The sequence below is a fragment of the Hemiscyllium ocellatum genome, chromosome 14 (assembly GCF_020745735.1).
Source record: "Hemiscyllium ocellatum isolate sHemOce1 chromosome 14, sHemOce1.pat.X.cur, whole genome shotgun sequence".
Lineage (NCBI taxonomy): Eukaryota > Metazoa > Chordata > Chondrichthyes > Orectolobiformes > Hemiscylliidae > Hemiscyllium > Hemiscyllium ocellatum.
In genome coordinates this window covers 66,980,824-67,004,379 of record NC_083414.1, presented here as the reverse complement: position 1 = coordinate 67,004,379, position 23,556 = coordinate 66,980,824, and the positions used below count along the sequence as shown (strand labels likewise).

At 43.8% G+C, this 23,556-nt stretch overlaps 1 protein-coding gene across 1 annotated transcript in view; it reads right to left on the bottom strand.

The window, feature by feature from the left end:
• The window catches only part of dnah1 (dynein, axonemal, heavy chain 1), a 437,548-nt gene that overhangs the window by 327,817 nt on the left and 86,175 nt on the right, over positions 1-23,556 (bottom strand). The window contains exons 13-15 of the mRNA XM_060835044.1: positions 22,598-22,823; positions 21,516-21,635; positions 4,424-4,506 (exon numbers count right to left, since the gene is read on the bottom strand). Coding sequence (XP_060691027.1) covers positions 4,424-4,506; positions 21,516-21,635; positions 22,598-22,823 — 429 coding nt within the window. The remainder of the gene's footprint in view (positions 1-4,423; positions 4,507-21,515; positions 21,636-22,597; positions 22,824-23,556) is intronic.

Below are 23,556 nucleotides of genomic sequence, written 5' to 3'. Positions count from 1 at the left end.
ATAGAAAATTAATACATAACCTGGCCTCCATCCTGGAAATGGTATCATAGCCAAGAAGTAGCCTTTAGGGAAGTGAAGAAGCAGCTATTGTTATCTAAAGTGTCAGTGCACTATGATCTCAAGTGACAGGTGGTGCTGACATGCAATGCCTCCCTGTTCATTGTTGGCCCATCGTGGCAGAGAGGAATGCCCGATAGAGTATGTATCCTAGACTTTGATGCCAAATAAAGATACACCCAGATAGAAAAAGAAGGTTTGGCGGTCACTTTTGCTGTGAGAATGTTCCATCAATACCCTTATAGATGTAAATCATAACATTAATGAACCACAAACCCCTACTAGGGCTACTTAAAGAGGACAGGGCGGTGCCGCACATAACTTCAAATTGAATTTAGCAGTCTCTCATTCTGAGTGTGGACTATTACAAGTTGAAACACTATCCAGGAGGCCAAGTGGCAAATGCAGATGCCCTGAGGTGCCTCCCACTGGCAGATATACCATCGGTGCAGCTACGACTAGAACAGTCCGTTCTGGATTTAAACTTTCTGTACACTCTTCCAGTCACCACTGACATCACAATGTGGACACGAGAAGATCTCATCCTGGGGAAATCTGAAACAACAGGTCCGTTGGGGAAAACAAAAGGAAACAACATTTCTGGAACCAGCAAAACCAGATCATCATAGAGGATGACATTTTATTATGGGGAGCAAGAGTGATTGTCGTGAGCAAGATTCGCTGCCAATATCTGGCTGAACTTCACCAGACATTATGTCTGGTGGTCAGATTTGGATGCTGACATAGCTGTGTTAGTTGGGCAGGGACCAGAATGCCAACAAGGTCAAAAGTTACCACCAGCAGATCCTCCACATTCATGGGTATGGCTGGGTAAACCCTGGATATAATAATGTATCGACTATGCCACCCTTTCATGAGCTCTATGTTGTTAGTCATTGCGTATGTCCATTCAAAGTGACTGGAAGTGCCCAGACTTCATTCGAGAACGACAATGAAAAGTTGCAACACACAAACTCCTGGATGTGTTGGTCACAGGCCATCATTTAGCAGTCGGGAATTCAAGTACAGAGGAACCTGATTATCTGAATACCAATTATCCAAAAAATCGAATTATCTGAAGGAGATCTCGAAGTCCCGATGGAAACATGACATCAAAGACATGTTTCCAACACTGATCGCGTCTTTTGTTTACAGTGATTAAACAGGCACCATCTCCAAATGACTGTCTGCCACCCTCTCTCCACACACTTTCCCTGGAGTTCTGCACAGGCGTGTACCCTCAGTCACCTTCCCACCGTCCCTAGATAATCTCTCCAACATTGTCCTGTATAGGGCAAAGGTGGAACCTGTCAAAAAGTTGCAGTAAAAGGTTGTGTGTGTGGCTGTGGTTGCGTGTGCGCGTTATCTGGAGATTTAACCCACAAGGGCAACTGCAGCAGTCTTGTTGTTAATGTACAGTCCAGCTGCCTTGGAGAGGGGGCGGATGTGGACAGGGTTGAGGGGCGGGCTGGATGGGGGGGGGGGTAGTGTTGGACAGGGTTGGGGGGGTGTTGTAGGGATTGGAGGGGCAGTGTTGCACGGGGTTGGGGGTGGTGTTGCACAGGGTTGAAGCGGAGGTGGTGTTGCACAGGGTTGGGGGTGGTGTTGGGGTCGGGAGGACGGTATTGGGGCAGGGGCGGTGTTGCATAGGGTTGGGGGTGGGGGCGGTGTTGGGGGCAGGTGTGATGTTGCACGGGGTTGGGGGTGATGTTGGGGGCAGGGGGGCGGTATTGGGGGCAGGGGTGGTGTTGCACAGGGTTGGGAGTGGTGTTGGGGGTGGTGTTGGGAGCAGGGGGGCAGTATTGGGGGTGGTGTTGCACAGGGTTGGAGACGGGGGCGGTGTTGGAGGCAGGGGAAATGTTGCACGGGGTTGGAGGCGGGGAGGCGGTGTTATACAGGGTTGGGGGTGGTGTTGGGGGCAGGGGCGATGTTGTCACGGGGTTGGAGGCAGTTGGATGGTGTTGCAAGGTGTTGGGGGCGGGGTGGTGTTGCACAGGGTTGGGGGCAGGGGTGATGTTGCACGAGGTTGGGGGTGGTGTTGGGGGCAGGGGGCGGTATTGGGGGCAGGGGTGGTGTTGGGGTGGTGTGCACGGGGTTGGAGGCAGGTGGGCGGTGTTGGGGGCAGAGTTGCACGGGGTTGGGGGCGGTGTTGCACGGGGTTGGGGGCGGGACTCGCGCGTGGTGTGCTGTAGTCTCCTGAACGGGGAGCAGACTTTAAAAACTCCGAGCCCCAGAGGAAAGGCATTTAAACGATTAACCGAATAATCAATTATCCAAACGAAATAGTGCCCACCCACTACGTTCGGATAATCGAGATTCCCCTGTATTTCCTACAGTCAAATGGCATTCAGCATGTAAGAACAGCTTCATACCATCCATCATCCAACAGTCTGATGGAAAGTGCAGCCCAAACTTGAAGGCAGGCTTAAAGAAACAGTCTACAGCTTCACTCAAGACCAAACAGTCCCAGTTCCTGTTTGGTTACAGGGCCATCCCTCAAGCAACTACAGGGACAGATCCAGCAAAGTTGCTAATGGAGAGAAGAGTCTGTACCAGGTTAAGCCTTATCTTCCCAGGCCTTGGGAGGACAAGGATGAAATGGCATCAGAAATGCCAATACTGGTAAAAAGATTCCTGCCAGGAAATGACTGCCAGACTACTCAGGCCCCTTGGCATCATAGGAGCCCATAAACCCACCAACACACTAAAACAGCAGCTAATGAATTTGAAAGACCCTATACAGACAACAAACAAACCTAATGTCATTTACAAAATACTACATTGGACAAACAGGCAGAAAACTAGCCACTAGGATACATGAACATCAACTAGCCACAAAACAATATGACTCTCTCTCTCACTAGTATCCTTTCCTACAGATCAGGAAGGACACCACTTCCATCTTAGGACAAGCCAAATAGAGACACGCACAAGAATTCCTAGAAGCATGGCATTCCAACTGGAACTCTACCAACAAACACATCGCGTTAGACCTCATCTAACAACCCCGAGAAAAAGAGTAGGAAATGACCTCACCACAGGAAATGACATCACCAACCCAAAGAAATCCAAACATATAAATAGAAAGCAGGAATTATCAGCAATGCTTTGCCCGGAGGCCCACTGAAGATGTTACCTAGTAGGGTGACGAAACATCTGGAAATGAATCTTCCAGCTCAGTGAGCAAACCTACATCCAGAACCTCAACCTGAGCTACAAATCTTCTCAAAACTTGATAAGATTCCTCTAAGTGGAAGGGGAAGAATGTTGGTGTCAAAACCTCTAGAATGGCCCTGCATGGGTAAGAGGTGTGGTTGACACGAGGTCAGGTCCCGTGACGTACAAAGTCCCTGTAGGAGAGGCAGTTCTGAACAAGCACATGGACCACATCAAAGCTGTAACCTCACAAACAGGGCAGAAGCAAAACATGCCGGGCCCCTCCGAACAACTGGCAAGGTTGTCAGAACCTGTGCATTTTCCCCCCTCCGCCTAGATCAAAGAAACCCCTGAAGATGGGATGGATACAGCAGATGTCACAGCCTCAAAGCTGTTACTGCCACTATGAAGAAGAAGATAAATTTCGGCTTTGATGCTCCAGGTGAAAGTGATGGGCTATGTATCTAAGGCAGAGTCAGAGGAACTGGACCTGTTGTGAAAACTCCCCAGGAGAAACTACAGGAGAAAGAACAAGCCTAAGTCCCAGGACTTAGGAGGGAGTTATGTAGTGATTGAATCAAGGTCAGCGAGGTGGACAACATGGAATATGAGTCCCCTAATTGGGGCTGTTAAGCTGGTCCAGTCAAGGGGCCCTGGCTGACAGATATACGCAGAAGTGTTCAGAACAGGTATTTTGTTCACTGTAGGGGCAAGCTCGGAGCTAGCTGGGTCAGTGTCATGTACTATGCACTTGTGCCATAAAGGGTGACTTGGTGCTGGGATATCAACCTTCTTGGAGTTAGTTTAAGAACAATCGCTGCTGTACACCATACTGTAAATCACTGCTCCTGACACCCTGTTGTAATGTTTTTCAACTGTCCAAATATAACTCAAATTAATTAGGTGGATACTGTTTACTTGAAGATTTATGATGTGTTTATTTGAAGTTAAGCTAATATTGTCAATGCAAAGTGATTTCTAGGCACAGTCAAGGGTGTTATCAGGCCTCTGGCTTATATGAATGGTAAGTAAGGGGACATAGTTCTTAAAGTCATAACGCTCAAACCATTTGGCCACTGCCTCTCCTTTGTGAAGAGTTAAAACCTATACTTTAAAGTACACACTATTGATATTTCACATGCTTGGTAGAATATTTTATAATTTTTAATAATTTAATGTTCACAATACCTTCATAATGTATGGCACTTACTTAGCTTCAAAATCATCATCAGAGAGATTGTAGGAAAACTCATCAAATATATCATAATCAGATAAGATTTTGTTTGTTATTTCCTGCAATAGAGATAAGAAAATAAAATTAATAAAATTAGATTAGATTTACAGTGTGGAAACAGGCCCTTCGGCCCAACAAGTCCACACCGACCCGCCGAAGCGAAACCCACCCATACCCCTACATTTACCCCTTACCTAACACTACGGGCAATTTAGCATGGCCAATTCACCTGACCCGCACATCTTTGTGACTGTGGGAGGATTAAACCATCAACAGTGCACCAGTGAGACCTTTTTCTAACTAAACTTATGAAGCTGGCCCTCCATAAGTTCAGGATTAGCACTTTGTATTAGTAAGACATACAAACTGGTTGTGCTTGGCTTGTGCTGAACTAATTTTTCTGAGCCAAAACAACATTAGGAGGCAACAATTATCCTCTGTTCTCCTAAGTTATTGTCCTTAGCCACTTTGTAATTAGGTGGAATTGCATTTCTGATTGCGATTTGTTCCAGAAGGAACATACACATATATGCGCTGTAACATAGGATCAGGTTGAAATTTGTATGGCTCTCTTGTAAAATATGCTGCTGATGCTTCACTTTGTAGGCTCATAAAAGACAGTTCAAGTACTGGAAAACTACCTGGGTATTGGTTCCACCAAGTCTGGAAAAGACCTTAAGTTTAAGCAGATGCACATATTGAAAGGTAACTGGAACCTCGTGGATGAGATGAGCAGTCTGTCAGGGAGTGGTGAGAGTTGACAAAAGAGAAAATGCTGGAAAATCTCAGCAAGTCTGGCAGCATCTGTAAGGAGAGAAAAGAGCTGATGTTTCGAAGGGTCAGTTAGTAGTTAGACTCAAAACGTCAGCTCTTTTCTTTCCTCACAGATGCTGCCAGACCTGCTGAGATTTTCCAGCATTTTCTCTTTTGGTTTCAGATTCCAGCATCCGCAGTAATTTGCTTTTATCCAGTGGTCAGAGTTGAATTGGTTTTAGACTGTGTTTACTGAGAAAATTGAATCTGGCTGTTGATGCTACAGCATGAAGACTTGAAAGCTCCCTACCTAAACTCCCATGAGCAGTTCTTGCCAAGTCTGAAAATAGAAAACTAAGTTATAAATTTAATGCCTTTGTCTGAGTGAACTGAAAAGGTAACCCTGATTGACATCTTCAAAAAAAGGTGCCTGTGGAACAACATGATGTGAAAACACTGAGTAATTTGGCCAGTTGTGTTCTTTTATTTATCTCTTAACTGTTTTGTTTGTCTATCATTTGTGTGAATGGGGATGAAAACAAAGGTTGGGTTTAAAGAATAGACAATAACTAGATTACTTTATTTAGTTTTACTCTGTTGATGTCACCATATTGTGAATAAATTACTAAGTCTTTTGTTTAAGAATCAAACAGGTGTCTGGAATTGATTATTTGCAGAGTCTGGGATTGGTTATTTAAAAGCCTGGTTAGGAACAACTGGGGTCAATTTTGAGAGTTTTTGAAGGTTTAAATTTTACTGTGTTGTGAATACAAAGATCGAAAGACTGATTTGGTTTAGCTGTCTGTCTCCATGTCGTACCAAAAGAGATTAAGAATTTCAGTTAGTAGTTATATGCGATGGTTCACATGATTATTTATCAGTAGCTAAATCCTAATTATTTGTAATAAATAATTATTTTCATTAAGAATAAACACTTGGATTTTGCTTTCTGTTGACCTGGTCACCTGGGATTAAAATTCACCTGCACCTCCACACACATCATTTACTGCATCCGCTGCATCCGATGTGGCCTCCTCTATATTGGGGAGACAGGCCGCCTACTTGCGGAATGTTTCAGAGAACACCTCTGGGACACCCGGACCAACCAACCCAACCGCCCTGTAGCTCAACACTTCAACTCCCCCTTGGACTCCTCCATCGCCAGACCATAGCAACACGACGGCTGGAGGACGAGCGCCTCATCTTCTGCCTAGGAACCCTCCAACCATAAGGGATGAACTCAGATTTCTCCAGTTTCCTCATTTCCCCTCCCCCCCACCTTGTCTCAGTCCCAGCCCTCAAACTCAGCACCACCTTCCTAACCTGCAATCTTCTTCCTGACCTCTCCGCCCCCACCCCACTCCGGCCTATCACCCTCACCTTAACCTCCTTCCACCTATCGCATTTCCAACGCCCCTCCCCCAAGTCCCTCCTCCCTACCTTTTATCTTAGCCTGCTTGGCACACTTTCTTCATTGCTGAAGAAGGGCTCATGTCCGAAACGTCGATTCTCCTGCTCCTTGGATGCTGCCTGACCTGCTGCACTTTTCCAGCAACACACTTTCAGCTCTGATCTCCAGCATCTGCAATCCTCACTTTCTCCTCAGGGATGGGCAGGACTGGCAGCTTAATGTTCCTGGATACAAATGCTACAGGAAGGATAGAAAGGGAGGCAAGAGAGGAGGGGGAGTGGCATTTTTGATAAGGGATAGCATTACAGCTGTGCTGAGGGAGAATATTCCTGGAAATACATCCAGGGAAGTTATTTGGTTGGAACTGAGAAATAAGAAAGGAATGATCATCTTATTGGGAGTGTATTATAGACCCCCTAATAGTCAGAGGGAAATTGAGAAGCAAACATGTACGGAGGTCTCAGCTATCTGTAAGAAAATAGGGTGGTTATGGAAGGGGATTTTAACTTTCCAAACACAGACTGGAACTGCCACAGTGTTAAGGGTTGAGATGGAGGGGAATTTGTTCAGTGGGTACAAGAAAATTTTCTGATTCAGTATGTGGATGTACCTACTAGAGAGGGCGCAAAACTTGACTTACTCTTGGGAAATAAGGCAGGGCAGGTGACTGAGGTGTTTGTGGGGGATCACTTTGGGGCCAGCGATCATAATTATATTAGATTTAAAATAATGTAGTGGTTCTGTTCGCCGAGCTGGAAGTTTTTGTTGCAAACGTTTTGTCCCCTGGCTAGGAGACATCATCAGTGCTCTGGAGCCTCCTTCGAAGCGCTTCTTTGATGTTTCTTCCGGCATTTATAGTGGTCTGTCCTTGCCGCTTCCGGGTGTCAGTTTCAGTTGTCCGCTGTAGTGATTGGTATATTGGGTCCAGGTCGATGTGTCTGTTGATGGAGTTTGTGGATGAATGCCATGCCTCTAGGAATTCCCTGGCTGTTCTCTGTCTGGCTTGCCCTATGATAGTAGTGTTTTCCCAGTCGAATTCATGTTGCTTGTTGTCTGAGTGTGTGACTACTAGCAACATGAATTCGACTGGGAAAACACTACTATCATAGGGCAAGCCAGACAGAGAACAGCCAGGGAATTCCTAGAGGCATGGCATTCATCCACAAACTCCATCAACAGACACATCGACCTGGACCCAATATACCAATCACTACAGCGGACAGCTGAAACTGACACCCGGAAGCGGCAAGGACAGACCACTATAAATGCCGGAAGAAACATCAAAGAAGCGCTTCGCAGGAGGCTCCAGAGCACTGATGATGTCTCCTAGCCAGGGGACGAAACTTTTGCAACAAAAACTTCCAGCTCGGCGAACAGAACCACTACAACAAGCACCCGAGCTACAAATCTTCGCACAAACTTTGAATTTAAAATAATGATTAGACTCCTTACAGTGTGGAACCAGGCCCTTCGGCCCAACAAGTCCACACCGACGCTCCAAAGAGCAACCCACCCAGACCCATATCCCTACATTTATCCCTGACTAATGCACCTAACACTACGGGCAATTTAGCATGACCAATTCACCTGACCTGCACATCTTTGGATCGTGGGAGGAAACCGGAGCACCTAGAGAAAACCCAAGCGAACACGGGGAGAACGCGCAAACTCCACACAGAGAGTCGCCCAAGGTTGGAATTAAACCTGGGTCCCTGGTGCTGTGAGGCAGCAGTGCTAACCACTGAGCCACCATGCTGCCCGACGATGGAAAAGGACTGATCAGATCTAAAAGTTGAAGTTCTAAATTGGAGAAAGGCCAATTTTGACGGTACTAGGCAAGAACTGTCGAAAGCTGATTGGGGACAGATGTTCTCAGGTAAAGGGATGGCTGGAAAATGGGAACCCTTCAGAAATGAGATAGCAAGAATCCAGAGAAAGTAAATTCCTGTTCGGGTGAAAGGAAAGGCTGGTAAGTATAGGGAATGCTGGATGACTAAAGAAATTGAGGGTTTGGTTCAGAAAAATAAGGAAGCATTTGTCAGGTATAGACAGGATAGATCGAATGAATTCTTTGAAGAGTATAAAGGCAGTAGGAGTATACTTAAAAGGGAAATCAGGAGGGAAAAAAGGGGACATGAGATAGCTTTGACAAATAGAATTAAGGAGAATCCAAAGAGTTTTTACAAATACATTAAGGACAAAAGGGTAACTTGGGAGAGAATAGGGTCCCTCAATGATCAGCAAGGCGGCCTTTGTGTGGAGCTGCAGAAAATGGGGAGATACTAAATGAGTATTTTGCATCAGTATTTAGTGTGGAAAAGGATATAGAAGATATAGAAGGTAGGGAAATAGATGGTGAAATCATGCAAAATGTCCATATTACAGAGGAGGAAGTGCTGGATGTCTTGAAACACATAAAAGTGGATAAATCCCCAGGACCTGATCAGGTGTACCCGAGAACTCTGTGAGAAGCTAGACAAGTGATTGCTGGGCCTCTTGCTGAGATATTTGTATCATCGATAGTCACAGGTGAGGTGCCGGAAGACTGAAGGTTGGCTAACGTGGTGCCACTGTTTAAGAAGAGTGGTAAGGACAAGCCAGGGAACTATAAACCAGTGAGTCTGACCTCGGTGGTGGGCAACTTGTTGGAGGGAATCCTGAGTGACAGGATGCACATGTATTTGGAAAGGCAAGGACTCATTCGGGATAGTCAATGTGATTTTGTGCGTGGGAAATCATGTCTCACAAACCTGATTGAGTTTTTTGAGCAAGTAACAAAGAGGATTGATGAGGGCAGAGCAGTTCATGTGATCTATATGGACTTCAGTAAGGCTTTCAACAAGGTTCCCAGTGGGAGACTGATTAGCAGGACAAATCTCACTGAATACAGGGAGAACTAGCCATTTGGATACAGAACAGGCTCAAAGGTAGAAGACAGAGGATGGTGCTGGAGGGTTGTTTTTCAGATTGGAGGCCTTTGACCAATGGAGTGCCAAAGGATCGGTGCTGGGTCCTCTACTTTTTGCCATTTACATAAGTGATTTGGATGCAAGCATAAGAGGTACAGTTAGTACGTTTGCAGATGACACCAAAATTGGAGGTGTAGTGGACAGCGAAGAGGGTTACCTCAGATTACAACAGGATCTGGACCAGATGGGCCAATGAGCTGAGAAGTGGCAGATGGAGTTTAATTCAGATAAATGCAAGGTGCTGCATTTTGGGAAGGCAAATCTTAGCAGGACTTATACACTTAATGGTTAGGTCCTAGGGAGTGTTGCTGAACAAAAAGACCTTGGAGTGCAGGTTCATAGCTCCTTGAAAGTAAAGTCGCAGGTAGATAGGATAGTGAAGAAGACGTTTTGTATGCTTTCCTTTATTGGTCAGAGTATTGAGTACAGGAGTTGGGAGGTCATGTTGCGGCTGTACAGGACATTGGTTAGGCCACTGTTGGAATATTTTGTGCAATTCTGGTCTCTGTCCTATAGGAAAGATGTGGTGAAACTTGAAAGAGTTCAGAAAAGATTTACAAGGATGTTACCAGGGTTGGAGGATTTGAACTATAGAGAGAGGTTGAACAGGCTGGGGCTGTTTTCTCTGGTGTGTCGGAGGTTGAGGGGTGACCTTATAGAGGTTTACAAAATTATGAGGGGCATGGATAGGATAAATAGGCAAAGTCTTTTCCCTGGTGTCGGGGAGTCCAGAACTAGAGAACATAGGTTTAGGGTGAGAGGGAAAAGATATAAAAGAGACTTAAGGGGAAACATTTTGACGCAGAGGGTGGTACTTGTATGGAATGAGCTGCCATAGGAAGTGGTGGAGGCTGGTACAGTTGCAACATTTAAGAGGCATTTGGGTGGGTATATGAATAGGAAGGGTTTGGAGGGATATGGGCCGGGTGCTGGCAGGTAGGACTAGATTGGGTTGGGATATCTGGTCGGCATGGATGGGTTGGACCGAAGGGTCTGTTTTCATGCTATACATCTCTATGACTCTGTGACTATGACATGTAGATTAAAATCACCCATAATAACTGCCGTAGCATTTTTACAGGTATTAGTTATTTCTTTGTTTATTGCCTACTCCAATGTGATATTGTTATTTGGTGGCCTATCGACTACGCATATCAGTGACTTTTTCTTCTCAGAATTTCTAATTTCCATCCAAATGGATTCAATATTATTCTCCATGGAATCTATATCACTGCCCCGATGTAATCCTGAATATCAAAGTTACACCACCTCCCTTGCCTTCCTGTGTGTCCTTCTGAATAGTCTGATACTCCTGGATATTTAACTCCCAGTCATGACCATCCTGTAACCATGTCTCCATTACGGCTACAAAATCATATCCATTTCATCAAAGGATAAGAAAGGTTAGGACTATTCTTCCAGTTATGCTATGAGCATCAAAGTGGTTATCATTCTTGAGATGAGAGAGGGTAAAACTGAATAGGTTGATCTTAGGAACTCTTTGGTTCCCTTTCCTTTATTTAGCAGTATCAATAGAGGTGTGCCTGGGGTATGTCTGGGCTAGCCAATGAATTCCAACTATAACTGAAACAGAGGCTCGTATCCCAACACCAAGTCAACCATTTATTAACATGTGGAAAGTCCTTGACTCTGATCCAGCTTCCTCAGAGCCAGCTTCCTCAGAACTTCTGACACTCCTGTGTATATAGGAAAAAGTGAGGAGTGCAGACACTGGAGATCAGAGTCGAAGGGTGTGGTGTTGGAAAAGGACTGCCAGTCCGGCAGCATCCTGAAAATTTATATTTGAAACTTCGACTCTGCTGCTTCTCAGATGTTGCCTGTCTGGCTGTGCTTTTCCAGCACCACACACTTCCTCTGCTGTTTATATGTCAGTCCGGGCTGACTGATTGATTGGACCAGGATACCGGCCCCAATCAAGGAACTCATACCCTATTGAGGTCCATTTGGCTGACCTCATTACAATCCCTACAATTACACCTGCCATTGGCATCATTGTCTTGGCTCTTAGATGAGGAAGCTACAGTGAATGTCACTGTGATATTAGGTAACAGACATTGCTAAAGTATCACTGCATATCACAGACAGATTAGTCTGAAAGAGACAGTTGGGAGTGAAAAAAATGTTTAGCATCCAGAACAGCTAAAGGCCAAAGTTTTCTATAGTTCACTGTGCCAGAATGTGAGTAGTGTCTTGGATTGAAATGCACAAATTTATGAAGAGTTAAAATTAAGCAGGAACATTTACCACTTGCGCAAGAGGACGGATCTTTAGTAATATCCCCACCTTTAAAGACAGTTTGGGTTTAGAAGTGATGAGATGTTATGATTCTGCATGTCTTCTGGTTCCCAAGTATTTGGAGTAATCACATTTTAGGCTTTGAAATTTGTGAACACTTTGTTTAATTCAAACTTCCCATGCTGCTAGCTAGGAGTCTAACACAGGAAGGTGTCCTAGAACAAACACTGGCTGTGAATGTTATCCACTGGAATACTTGCACGTACAATTGGTTCCTGGCTAATTAATTCCTAGATCTACACAGACAGTGCAATATATAACACCAGATTGAGAAACAAGAGAACAGAAATAATCCCTCAGGACCATTTGTTTGGAATCACTAATTCATTAAAATACTTGCAATGAGTGAACTAAAAGTTCAAAATAAAAGTTAACATACTTCAGATAATCATCCTTGATGGTTAGTTTGGATAAAATAGAGAGGAATATATTTTTAGATGCCTCTTAAGACTATGGAATAATTAGCCTATTTATATTTCCATTGAGCACAAAGCTGTTGACCCCGGGAAACATTGAGGAACTCAAGAGGGATGACGCAGGTTGGAGAACTGTGAAGCCTCTCTTTGAGTCCCCAGCGGACTGGTGGGAAACAGGAAGAGGGAACAACAAGAGGTACTTCATCCTCAAAGATGTTCAGGAGGCGAGAGAGAGGTGGGGAAAACTGTCCCAGCTCCAGGAAAGAATGCAGAACCTGCTTCTGCTGCAGACGATGGGGATCAATGTCATGGAGGACCTCCAGGAGGTGAAGGACCACCAAGCCTTGCTCTTTGCCTTGGAGGCCTCCAAGATAATCTTCTGGTCCAGGGTCTGCTCTGTGGAGCAGGATGAGACGTACTCACGTTTCTTCTTCCAGAAGGTGCACAGAGAGTTCCATGCTCAGCAGCCTGAAGGAAGAAGATGGCTTGGTAACATCATCTCAGGCTGACATCATGAGGATCAGAAAATCCTTCTATGCCAGTCTGTATGACACAAAGCCAACTGACAGCACAGCCTCCCAGTCATTCCTGTCCTGTGTCACGGAGGTCTTAGATGGCACAACACGGGAGAGGCTGGACCAGCTGCTATCTCTGGATGAGCTGACCAAGGCCCTTGAATCCTTCGAAAAGAATAAAACTACCGGAAGCGACAGGTTACCGGTCAAGCTCTATTCTGCTCTTTGGGACTTGATTGGCCAGGGCCTGCTGAAAATGTATGTCAGTATGCTTCTGACAGGTACCATGAGTGAATCCATGAGGAAAGGCATCATCACCCTCATCTACAAACAGAAGGGAGTGAGGGAGGAAATTAGAAATTGGGGACCAATCTCACTATTAAACGTGGGTTACAAAATCTTATCAAAGGTCATTGCCAACCAGGTCAGGTCTGCTCTGGGATCAGTGATTCACCCTGACCAAACCTGTGCTGTACTGGACAGAAAGATCACTGAGAGTCTTGCACTCCTCAGGGATACGATCGCCTATGTGCAGGACAGGGGGGTGGACACCTGCCTCATCAGCCTGGACCAGGAGAAAGCCTTTGACAGGATATCGCATACATATATGAGGGATATTCTCTCCAAAATGGGCTTTGGGGAGGGAATCTGTAATTGGATCAGGCTGCTCTATTCCAACTTTGTCAGTGCAGTCTCAATCAATGGGTGGGAATCAGATAGCTTCCCAGTCAGATCTGGAGTCAGGCAGGGCTGCCCTCTCTCTCCCCTGCCTTGTTTGTGTGCTGCATAGAGCCATTTGCCAAGTCCATCAGGAAGGATGCGAGCCTGAGAGCGGTGACTATTTCTGGCAGCGGGGGCCTACAGGTTAAGGCCACCCTGTACATGGATGACATCGCTTTTTTCTGCTCAGATCTGCTGTCTGTGCACAGACTCATGTGCATCTGTGACCAGTTCAAACGGGCTCAGGGGCCAAGGTAAATCGAGGCAAGAGCGAGGCCGTGCTCTTTGGGAACTGGGCCGACCAATCCTCCATCCCCTTCACCGTCAGGACTGACCACTGGAAGGTGCTGGGTATTTGGTTCAGAAGGACTGGGGTGTGCACCAGGTTTTGGGAGGAGCTGATCAGAAAAACGAGCCAGAAACTAGGCAGATGGGAGCAAAGGTCGCTCTCCATCGCAGAATATACCCTGGTCATCAGGTGTGAGGTACTGTCAGTGTTATCATATGTGGCACAGGTCTGGCCTCTTCCCTGAACCTGTGAAGCTGCAGTCACCCGGGCCGTCTTCCGCTCCATGTGGAGATCAAAGATGGACCGGGTCCGAAGGAACAGCATGTATAAAGATCTGGGCAACAGGGGGAGAAACACGCTCAATGCCACCCTCACCCTGACGGCTGCCTTTGTGTGTGGCTGCATCAAGCTGTGCGTAGATCCCTGGTAAGCAAACACCAAGTGTCACTATGTACTGAGGTTCTACCTGTCCCCGATGTTGCGAAGGATGGGCCTGGCCTCGCTGCCGCGGAACGCTCCAAGTAGTTGGATTGTTCCGTATCACCTGTCCTTCATGGAGAAATTTACGAAGAAAAACACTTTTGACCACAAGTCCATCAGGAAGTGGTCAGCACATAGTGTCCTTGAGACCCTTCGGGAAAAGGAGAGGGCAGATCCTGTCAAGCGGTTCCCTGGGCAGACTGTCAAAGTCATTTGGCAGAATGCCTCATCGCCAGAACTTACCAACAAGCAACAAGACATGGCTTGGCTGGTGTTCAGAGGGGCTCTGCCAGTGAGATCCTTTATGCACGCCCGGACTCTCTGCCGCATCGCACGTTGCCCTTGAAGCAGCTGTGGAGGGGACGAGACTGTCACACACCTCCTTCTGGAATGTGCCTATGCAAAGAAAGTCTGGAGAGGAATGCAGTGGTGCTTGTCGAGGTTCCTCCCGAGCAGGTCCGTGACACAGGACTCCATGCTCTACGATTTGTTCCCTGGGACTCACACCGAGACGAACGTTAACTGTGCCTGGAGGATCATCAACTCGGTCAAAGATGCGCTTTGTTCTGTCCGAAACCTGTTGATCTTCCAGTTGAAGGAGTTGACCCCAACTGAGTGTTGCAGACTGGCACATTCTAAGGTCCAGGACTACAGTGTTGAGGGACGCGCTGAAGCTTGGGAAGCTGCCCCCAAGGCGTGTTGGGAAAAGACCACTGTGTAAGATCTGCCTGTCTAAGAAGAACAGGGGGTCCACCCAGTATTTGGGCCCTGCTGACGCCTCAGCAGAATAGCTGAATAGTCAGTGTACAGACTTGTATATACGAATGATTAATTCCAATCTCTGTATGTAAAGAAATGCAATGTGTGCATAAGAATGGCATGACCAATTGTATAGATACCAAAATAATTTTATGAATAAAGTATATTTTTGAAATAAAAAAAAATTTCCATTGTGCAGGCCAGTGCCTTTAAGTTACAACATAATAGTCTTGTCAATTTGCTGATCTAATCAAATATTTAGGTGTTTACTTTATATCTTATTTCCCTGTGGTTCCAACATGCCCTAGCTTGTTGGGTAGATGATGTTAGGTGCTTTCTTGATTTTTCTTTATTTTTGTCATTTTCCTTTGGAGCTATGAGCTAATAGCTGAAAGTGACCTTTGGACGGTGAGCAGCAGCTTACTTATTGTTAAGAAAGGGAACAAAAAACTTTTATTTGCTTAAAGAGATCAGGCCTTGAAATTAATTACAGTTTGATTTTTATTCAAAGTACACTATAAGATGTTTTGGCTCCAGAGAGGCATTATGCTCAAACAGATGGCAGGTGTTTGAATATGAACAGGGGCCTGACAGGGAGGATGGTATCAAAAGATTGCTGTAAAACAACCAGAAAGGGAATCAGAAAGGCACGGATTTTGAATTGTATATTTTTATCAGAAGAATTTTAACTATCATAACTACGAGAAGGAGATTTGACTGCTCCCAATTATCCTCCCATGATCAATTTAGGAAAAGCTCAATGAAAAGAATCTCAATTGTAAAAAATAAAAGAATATTCCTTTGAATCCAGCAGAAGCTGTTTGTACTGACCAGTGTTTTCACAAATCCAGTAAGATACAATCCCATGTGCCTGTGATATTATAGATCATGAAGACTGCTTAAATGAAATGGCCAGTTACATCTCATTCATTTTTCTTTTGATCTATCCCTTATCTGTGTCTGTTTGTCCACCTTTTAGTAGGTGTGGAATTGAAAAAGACTAGGTTTAAATCATAGACATTAATTAGGTAATGTTGTGGTTTAACTTTGCTCTGCCAAAGCTACCGTATTATGAATAAATTGTTAATTTATTTGTTTAAGATATAAATTTGGTGTTTGGTATTAATTATGCAAAAAGTCTTGCATTGCTTATTTTAGAATTTTGTTTGAGAACATTGGAGCATTTAGTAAACATCTAACTATTTGATTAGATCAGCAAATTGACAAGACTATTATGTTGTAACTTAAAGGCACTGGCTTGCACAATGGAAATATTTTTTTTATTTCAAGAACATACTTTATTCATAAAATTATTTTGATATCTATACAATTGGTCATGCCATTCTTATGCACACATTGCATTTCTTTACATACAGAGATTGGAATTAATCATTCGTATATACATTCAGGGTCATTGAGTATTTTAATTTTACTATGCTGCAAATACAGGGACAGAGAGGCTATTTGATTTGGCTGTCTGTCTCCATGTTTTAACAGTGGGTAACTAAAACAATAGTTCAAGGAACGTATAACAAAATAATTAAAAACACTCTATCTGAATGCACACAGCAATTGGAACAAGATTGAGGATTTAAAGATACAAATTGAAGTAAATGGATTTGATTTAATTGCCACAACAGAGATAAGGTAAAAAAGATTACCTCTTAATTTTACTAGGTGAACAACACACCGACCCATTAATTTGATGTCAGTAGTAAGGAAAATTCTAGATTCAATTATAAAGGATGTGATAACTGGGGACACTAAGAAAATAATGATAAAATTGGACAGAATCAACATGGAGTTATAAAAGGAAAACCATGTTTGACAAGCCTGTTGGAGATATTTGAGGATTCTATCTGCAGCAGAGATAAAGTAGAGCGAATGGATACAGTGTATTTGGATTTTTAGTAGACTTTTGTTAAGATATCAGACAAGTGGTTAGTAAAAATTAACACCCGCACCAATCAATCCCACTGCCCTGTGGCTGAACATTTCAACTCTCCCTCCCACTCTGCCAAGGACATATAGGTCCTGAGCCTCCTCCATTGCCACTCCCTTGCTACCTAACGCCTGGAGGAAGAACACCTCATCTTCCGCCTGGGAATCCTTCAACCCCATGGCATCAATGTGGGCTTCACTGGCTTCCTCATTTCCCCTCTCCCTACCTTACCACAGTTCCAACCTCCCAGCTGAGCACCATCCTAATGACCTGTTCCATCTGTCAATCTTCCTTCCCACTTATCCACTCCATCCTCCTCTCTGACCTATCACCTTCACCCCCACCTCCATCGACCTATTGCACTCTCAGCTACCTTCCCCCCAGCTCCATCCCCCTCCCATTTATCTCTCCACCCCTGAGGCTCCCAGTCTCATTCCTGATGAAGGGCTTTTGCCCGAAACATCGATTTTTCTGCTCCTTGAATGCTGCCAGATCTACTGTGTTTTTCCAGCACAATCTTATCTTGACTAATCTCCAGCATCTGCAGTACCCACTTTTGCCTAGTAAGAATTTACCGTGCATTGGGGGGTAACGAAGTTAGTTAAGACAGAAAGCAGATAGTGAGAGTAAATTAGTCATTCTCAGGATGGAAGGCTGTTACTAGGGGCATGGTGCAAAAAGCAGTGCTAGGACTAAAGATGTTCACAATCTACATCAATGGTTTTAATTTGGTGACCAGTTATAACACTTCTGTATTTACCTGTGATAAAACTAATTGGAAATATAAGTTCTGAGGAAGATACAAAGAATCTTTAAATGGACTGGGATAGAATAAGTGAATAGGCAAGAACATGGCAAGTGGAATATAATATGAAAAAGTGTTTTAAAAAGCCTGGAAGGAAAAATGAGAGACAGAATATTTCTGAAATGGTGATAGATTGGGAAATGGTGGTGTCCAAAGGGCCCTGAGTGCCCCTGCCTTTGAATCACAAACAGCTAGCTTGCAGATGCAACAATCAATAAGGAAGGCAAATAGAACATTGGCACTCTGTGCAAGGGAAATTGAATGTAGAAGTAAATATGTCTTACTGCAATTGTACAGGATCTTAACAAGACCTTATCTGAAATATTGTGTATAGTTTTGGTCTCGAGAAGGACTTACTTGCCATAGAGGGAATGCAAGAGATGTTCATAAGACTAATCCTGGGATGAAGGATTGCCTTATCAGAGACTGAGGATACTGAGATTAATTCTCTCGAGTTTTGAAGAATGAGAGGTGATCTCGTTGAATCTAACTTTTTTTTTTACAGAGCATAACAGGTTACGTGTAGATAGGAAGCTGGTAAATCGAAAATCAGGGTACATAATCTGGAACATAATCTCAGAATAAAGGATACCATTTGACACTGAGATGAGGAAGAATTTCTCATGGTGGTGAATATCTCTATCCAAGACAGCTTTGGATGCTCAGTCATTGAGCATGTTCAAGATAGATTTTATTAGACTCCCTACAGTGTGGAAATAGGTCCTTCAGCCCAACAAGTCCACACCAACCCTCTGAAGAGACCCAGACCTACTCCCTACTAATGCACCTATCATTATGGGCAATTTAGCATGGCCAATTCACTTGACTCGCACATCTTTGGACTGTGGGAGGAAACCGGAGCACCCGGAGGTAACCCACACAGACATAGGGAGAATGTGCAAACTCCACACAGACAGTCACCCGAGGCTGGAATCTAACCAACGTCCTTTGCACTGCGAGGCAGCAGTGCTAACTACTGAGCCACTGTGCTGCCATTATATCGATAGATTTGTGCAAACTTTTGATATCAAGGGATATTGAGGTAGTGAATGCAATTGGCATTGAGATAGATGATCAATCACGATGTAATTGAATGGTAGCAATGGTGTGGAGGTACTGGTGTTGGACTGGGTTGGACAAGGTCAAAGATCACACAACACCAAGTTATAGTCCATTACTAGCTTTCAGAGCACAGTTCCTTCATCACGTGCTAGCGAGAGAGGTAGACCTTAGACACAGAATTTATAAGGAAAAGATCAAAGTGCCTTACACCTCATGCAAAAGAACTGAATACACATAAGATGGCCCTTAAATCTTTGATCAGTTAGAATGAAGGTGCAGGTTTCAATCAATTAATATGCAAATCGCAGACACATACTCACAGACTGACATGCACATTCTCTCGAATGCATATACTCCCTCACACTCTCAAACACATACATACACACACTCTCTCTCTCAGATGCATAGATCTCTCACACTCGCACATTCTCTCTCTCTGCCCCTCCCTGTCCCTCACACACACACAAACTCCCCCTTTCTCACATGTACATGCACACACATGCATATAAAGTTGCAGATATGTATTTGCCAATGCATTCTATTTTGTTCAAAAAGCACACAATTTGTAGACCGTCAGTCAATAAGATGGCCCTTAAATCTTTAATCAGTTAGAATGGAGGTGCACGTTTCGATCAATTAATATGCAATAGACAATAGACAATCGACAATAGGTGCAGGAGTAGGCCATTCAGCCCTTCGAATCTGCACCGCCATTCAATATGATCATGGCTGATCATTCCTAATCAGTATCCGCTTCCTGCCTTATCTCCTTAACCCTTGATTCCACTATCCTTGAGAGCTCTATCCAACTCTTTCTTAAATGAATCCAGAGACTGGGCCTCCACTGCCCTCTGGGGCAGAGCATTCCACACAGCCACCACTCTCTGGGTGAAGAAGTTCCTCCTCATCTCTGTCCTAAATGGTCTACCCTGTATTTTTAAGCTGTGTCCTCTGGTTCGGCACTCACCCATCAGCGGAAACATGTTTCCTGCTGCCAGAGTGTCCAATCCTTTCATAATCTTATATGTCTCAATCATATCCCCTCTCAGTCTTCTAAACTCAAGGGTATACAAGCCCAGTCGCTTCAGTCTTTCAGTGTAAGGTAATCCCTCCATTCCAGGAATTGACCTCGTGAACCTACGCTGCACTCCCTCAATAGCCAGAATGTCTTTCCTCAAATTTGGAGACCAGAACTGCACACAGTACCCCAGGTGTGGTCTCACCAGGGGCCTGTACAGCTGCAGAAGCACCTCTTTGCTTCTATACTCAATCCCTCTTGTTATGAAGGCCAGCATGCTATTAGCCTTCTTCACTACCTGCTGTACCTGCATGCTTGCCTTCATTGACTGGTGTACAAGAACACCCAGATCTCTCTGTACTGCCCCTTTACCTAAATTGATTCCATTTAAGTAGTAATCTGCCTTCCTGTTCTTGCCACCAAAGTGGATAACCATACATTTATCCACATTAAACTGCATCTGCCATGCATTTGCCCACTCACCTAACTTGTCCAGGTCACCCTGTAATCTCCTAACATCCTCATCACATTTCACCCTGCCACCCAGCTTTGTATCATCATCAAATTTGCTAACGTTATTGCTGATACCATCTTCTATATCATTAACATATATTGCAAATCGCAGACACATTCTATAAACTCCTATTTTGGAAATAAAACCAATCTGACTCCAGGTTAAGACACAGACAGACTCCAAACAAGACCTCACGTCTGAAATACATTACCTGACCAGACATGTAACCTCCTTTATATTGATAACATCTTAAGTTATCTTGAGGCAGTGACTTGAAAGAAGATCTTGGATATTAATCAATCAAAACTTGCACCTCCATTATAACTGATTTAAATTGACTAAATTCTAACTGATTTTAGAGACATCTTAGGTGCGTTCAATTCATTCACAAAAGTCATATGGCTATTTGATCTTTTTCTTATAAATTCTGTGTCAAAGGTCTTCCTGTCTCACTAGCACCTGATGAAGAAGCGGTGCTCTGAAAGCTAGTGTTTTCAGATAAACCTGTTGGACTATAACCTGGCGTTGTGTGAGTTTTGACATAATTGAATGGTGAATGGCCTTCTCCTATTCCTAAGTAACAAGAAGTAAAGGCATTCGACAAGTTCAAATCAATCAGCTTAAGAGAAAGTTCCCAAGCTTTAGCATACCTGGCTCCATTCCTGTCGGCTTATTTCTCTCATCCCTCATAGTCTATAACTCCTGGGCTGATCTTATGTTACTTGCCTCTAATCTCTCTCCAGTCCATGACACCAACACCTCAACACCCCCCCCCCCCCCACCATCCCACCCCCACACACCCCACAAAGTCCCTTGACATTCCATCTGTTTCTACAATAGAGGTTGGATGGCACCAAACTATTGTTTACTATCTACAATTACTCAATGAACAATGAATAGCAGATGCAATTATGGATGAATGGTTGAATGAATTATGTAGTTTTACTCATTTACTGCTTGGATCAAGAAATACTGTTGTTCAATTTTCTCACAATACGTTAAATGTTGAGGCATAACGATGGGATATGTTGCACACATCAGAAATGGGATTGATGGGCTGAATGTACTTTTCTTATTCCCTGTGTTCACACGCCCATACCTCATTTGTTTTTAGCATTTCAGGAACTTTCTTCATCCATTCCCGATGCTCTGTCAATTCTTCAATGGTATTTGCTTTTTCAAACAATTTTCTATTGATCACTTTAAAATCATCATTGATCTAAAGGATAGAAATCACACTGAATCATTCCACAGAAATGAAATAATTTTTCAATGATTATGCATCCCATTTTATAAATTGTATTTTCTTTCTCAATATGCATTCTAATTAAGCTGACAGGAAGACAGTCTTTTCTAGGACCTTCACTGGCATTAAGGGAATGTCTTAAGCAATTTGCAAGTTTCCTTGCATTCAATTTTGCTTCTCAGCCCATGGAGAGAATCTCACCTATTGACTAAGGCTGCTCTGCATGAGTGTTAAGTATTGAAGGAGAGAAATAAAGAAAGAACTTGGATTTTTATGGAAGCTTTCACAGGCAAGCTAATACTCTTGAATTGTAGGCAAATTTTGCATTTAGCAGATCAGGTTAACAGTAATAAGATAAATTACTAGAAAATATGTTCATTAAGAGATAAAAAATTGGCCAAGCTAATTATTATTCATCTCTTTGAAGAGAGTTGTAGAATTTTTAATGTCCAATTGAAAGGAAGGCAGGGAATCTCAAAGAAAAAATGCCGTTCAAATCAGAGGAGTACTTTGTAAAGGAAGTACACTCACTGATCATTTGTTCTCCTTTAAGACTTGACTCCAGTCCCTTCTGACATTCATTTTCCATTAGAAAACTGTCCCAAAGTCTCCTTAATTTAGAGCCCATAATAGCCCTTTATTTTACATCCAATTCATGAAAAACCCTTAATAAATTTCTGCCTGTAGCCCATTCCATGAATTTGTTCTACACACTGTATAAACGATTCATAATCCTTAATTTGATTCCAGCCTATGACAAATTTATTTTTTCCAATATACAGATAATGCAAATCTAGTGCATTAATCACAGTATGGAATCATGGAATCACAGAAGCAACATTTTGCGTAACCTATAGAATTGGAATTCAGCTGATTCAATAAATCAGGCCAGTTGATCTGAAATTATGTGACAACAGTTGGTCAGTAGTACTCACCTCTTCCACTAGTGAGTGAAGCTTTTTGGCAAACATTTTCAATACAGCTTGGGCCAAATTATTGCATTTCTTGGAAAGATTGCTTTGCAATGCATCCACACTGATAATAAAGGGTCCAATGGAGATTGTGCTAGGAATTGTGTTTTCTATTTGTGCTTTCTTCCTGAAATGACGGTCCACTTCTAATTTCACCTCATGAACTGTTGGATCTCGATTTGAAAAGGCTCTGAAAAAGTGACACAAACAATTTAAAATTACACATGTTGCATACTTAAACTCGACGACTTACAAAATTATGAGGGGCATGGATAGGGTAAATAGGCAAAGTCTTTTCCTTGCGGTCGGGGAGTGCAGAACGAGAGGACATAGATTTAGGGTGAGAGAGGAAAGATATAAAAGACACCTAACAGGAAACTTTTTCATGCAGAGGGTGGTACGTGTATGGAATGAGCTGCCAGAGGATGTGGTGGAGGCTGGTACAATTGCGACATTTAAGAGGCATTTGGATGGGTATATGAATAGGAAGGGTTTGGAGGGATATGGGCCGGGTGCTGACAAGTGGGACTAGATTGGGTTGGGATATCTGGTTGGCATGGACGGGTTGGACCGAAGGGTTTGTTTCCATGCTGTACATCTCTATGACTCTATGACCTGAAATGCTTGGATTACTGCAGCTCCAACAACAGTATCCAGGATAAAGCAGTCTGATGGATTGGCACCCCATATTCACCTTCAACATTCACTTCCTCCAACACCTTCACAAAGTGCCCACAGTGTGTACCACTTACAAGATGCACTGCAGTAACCGCCCAAGTTCCTCCAATAGCATCCATGACCATATAGAAGGGCAAAGGCAGCAAACATAGAGGAACACCACCCTCCAGCTCTTTCCAAGCCACGTACCTTCCTGACTTGGAAGTATGTCGCTGTTCCTTTGCTGTCACTGGGTCAAAATCTTG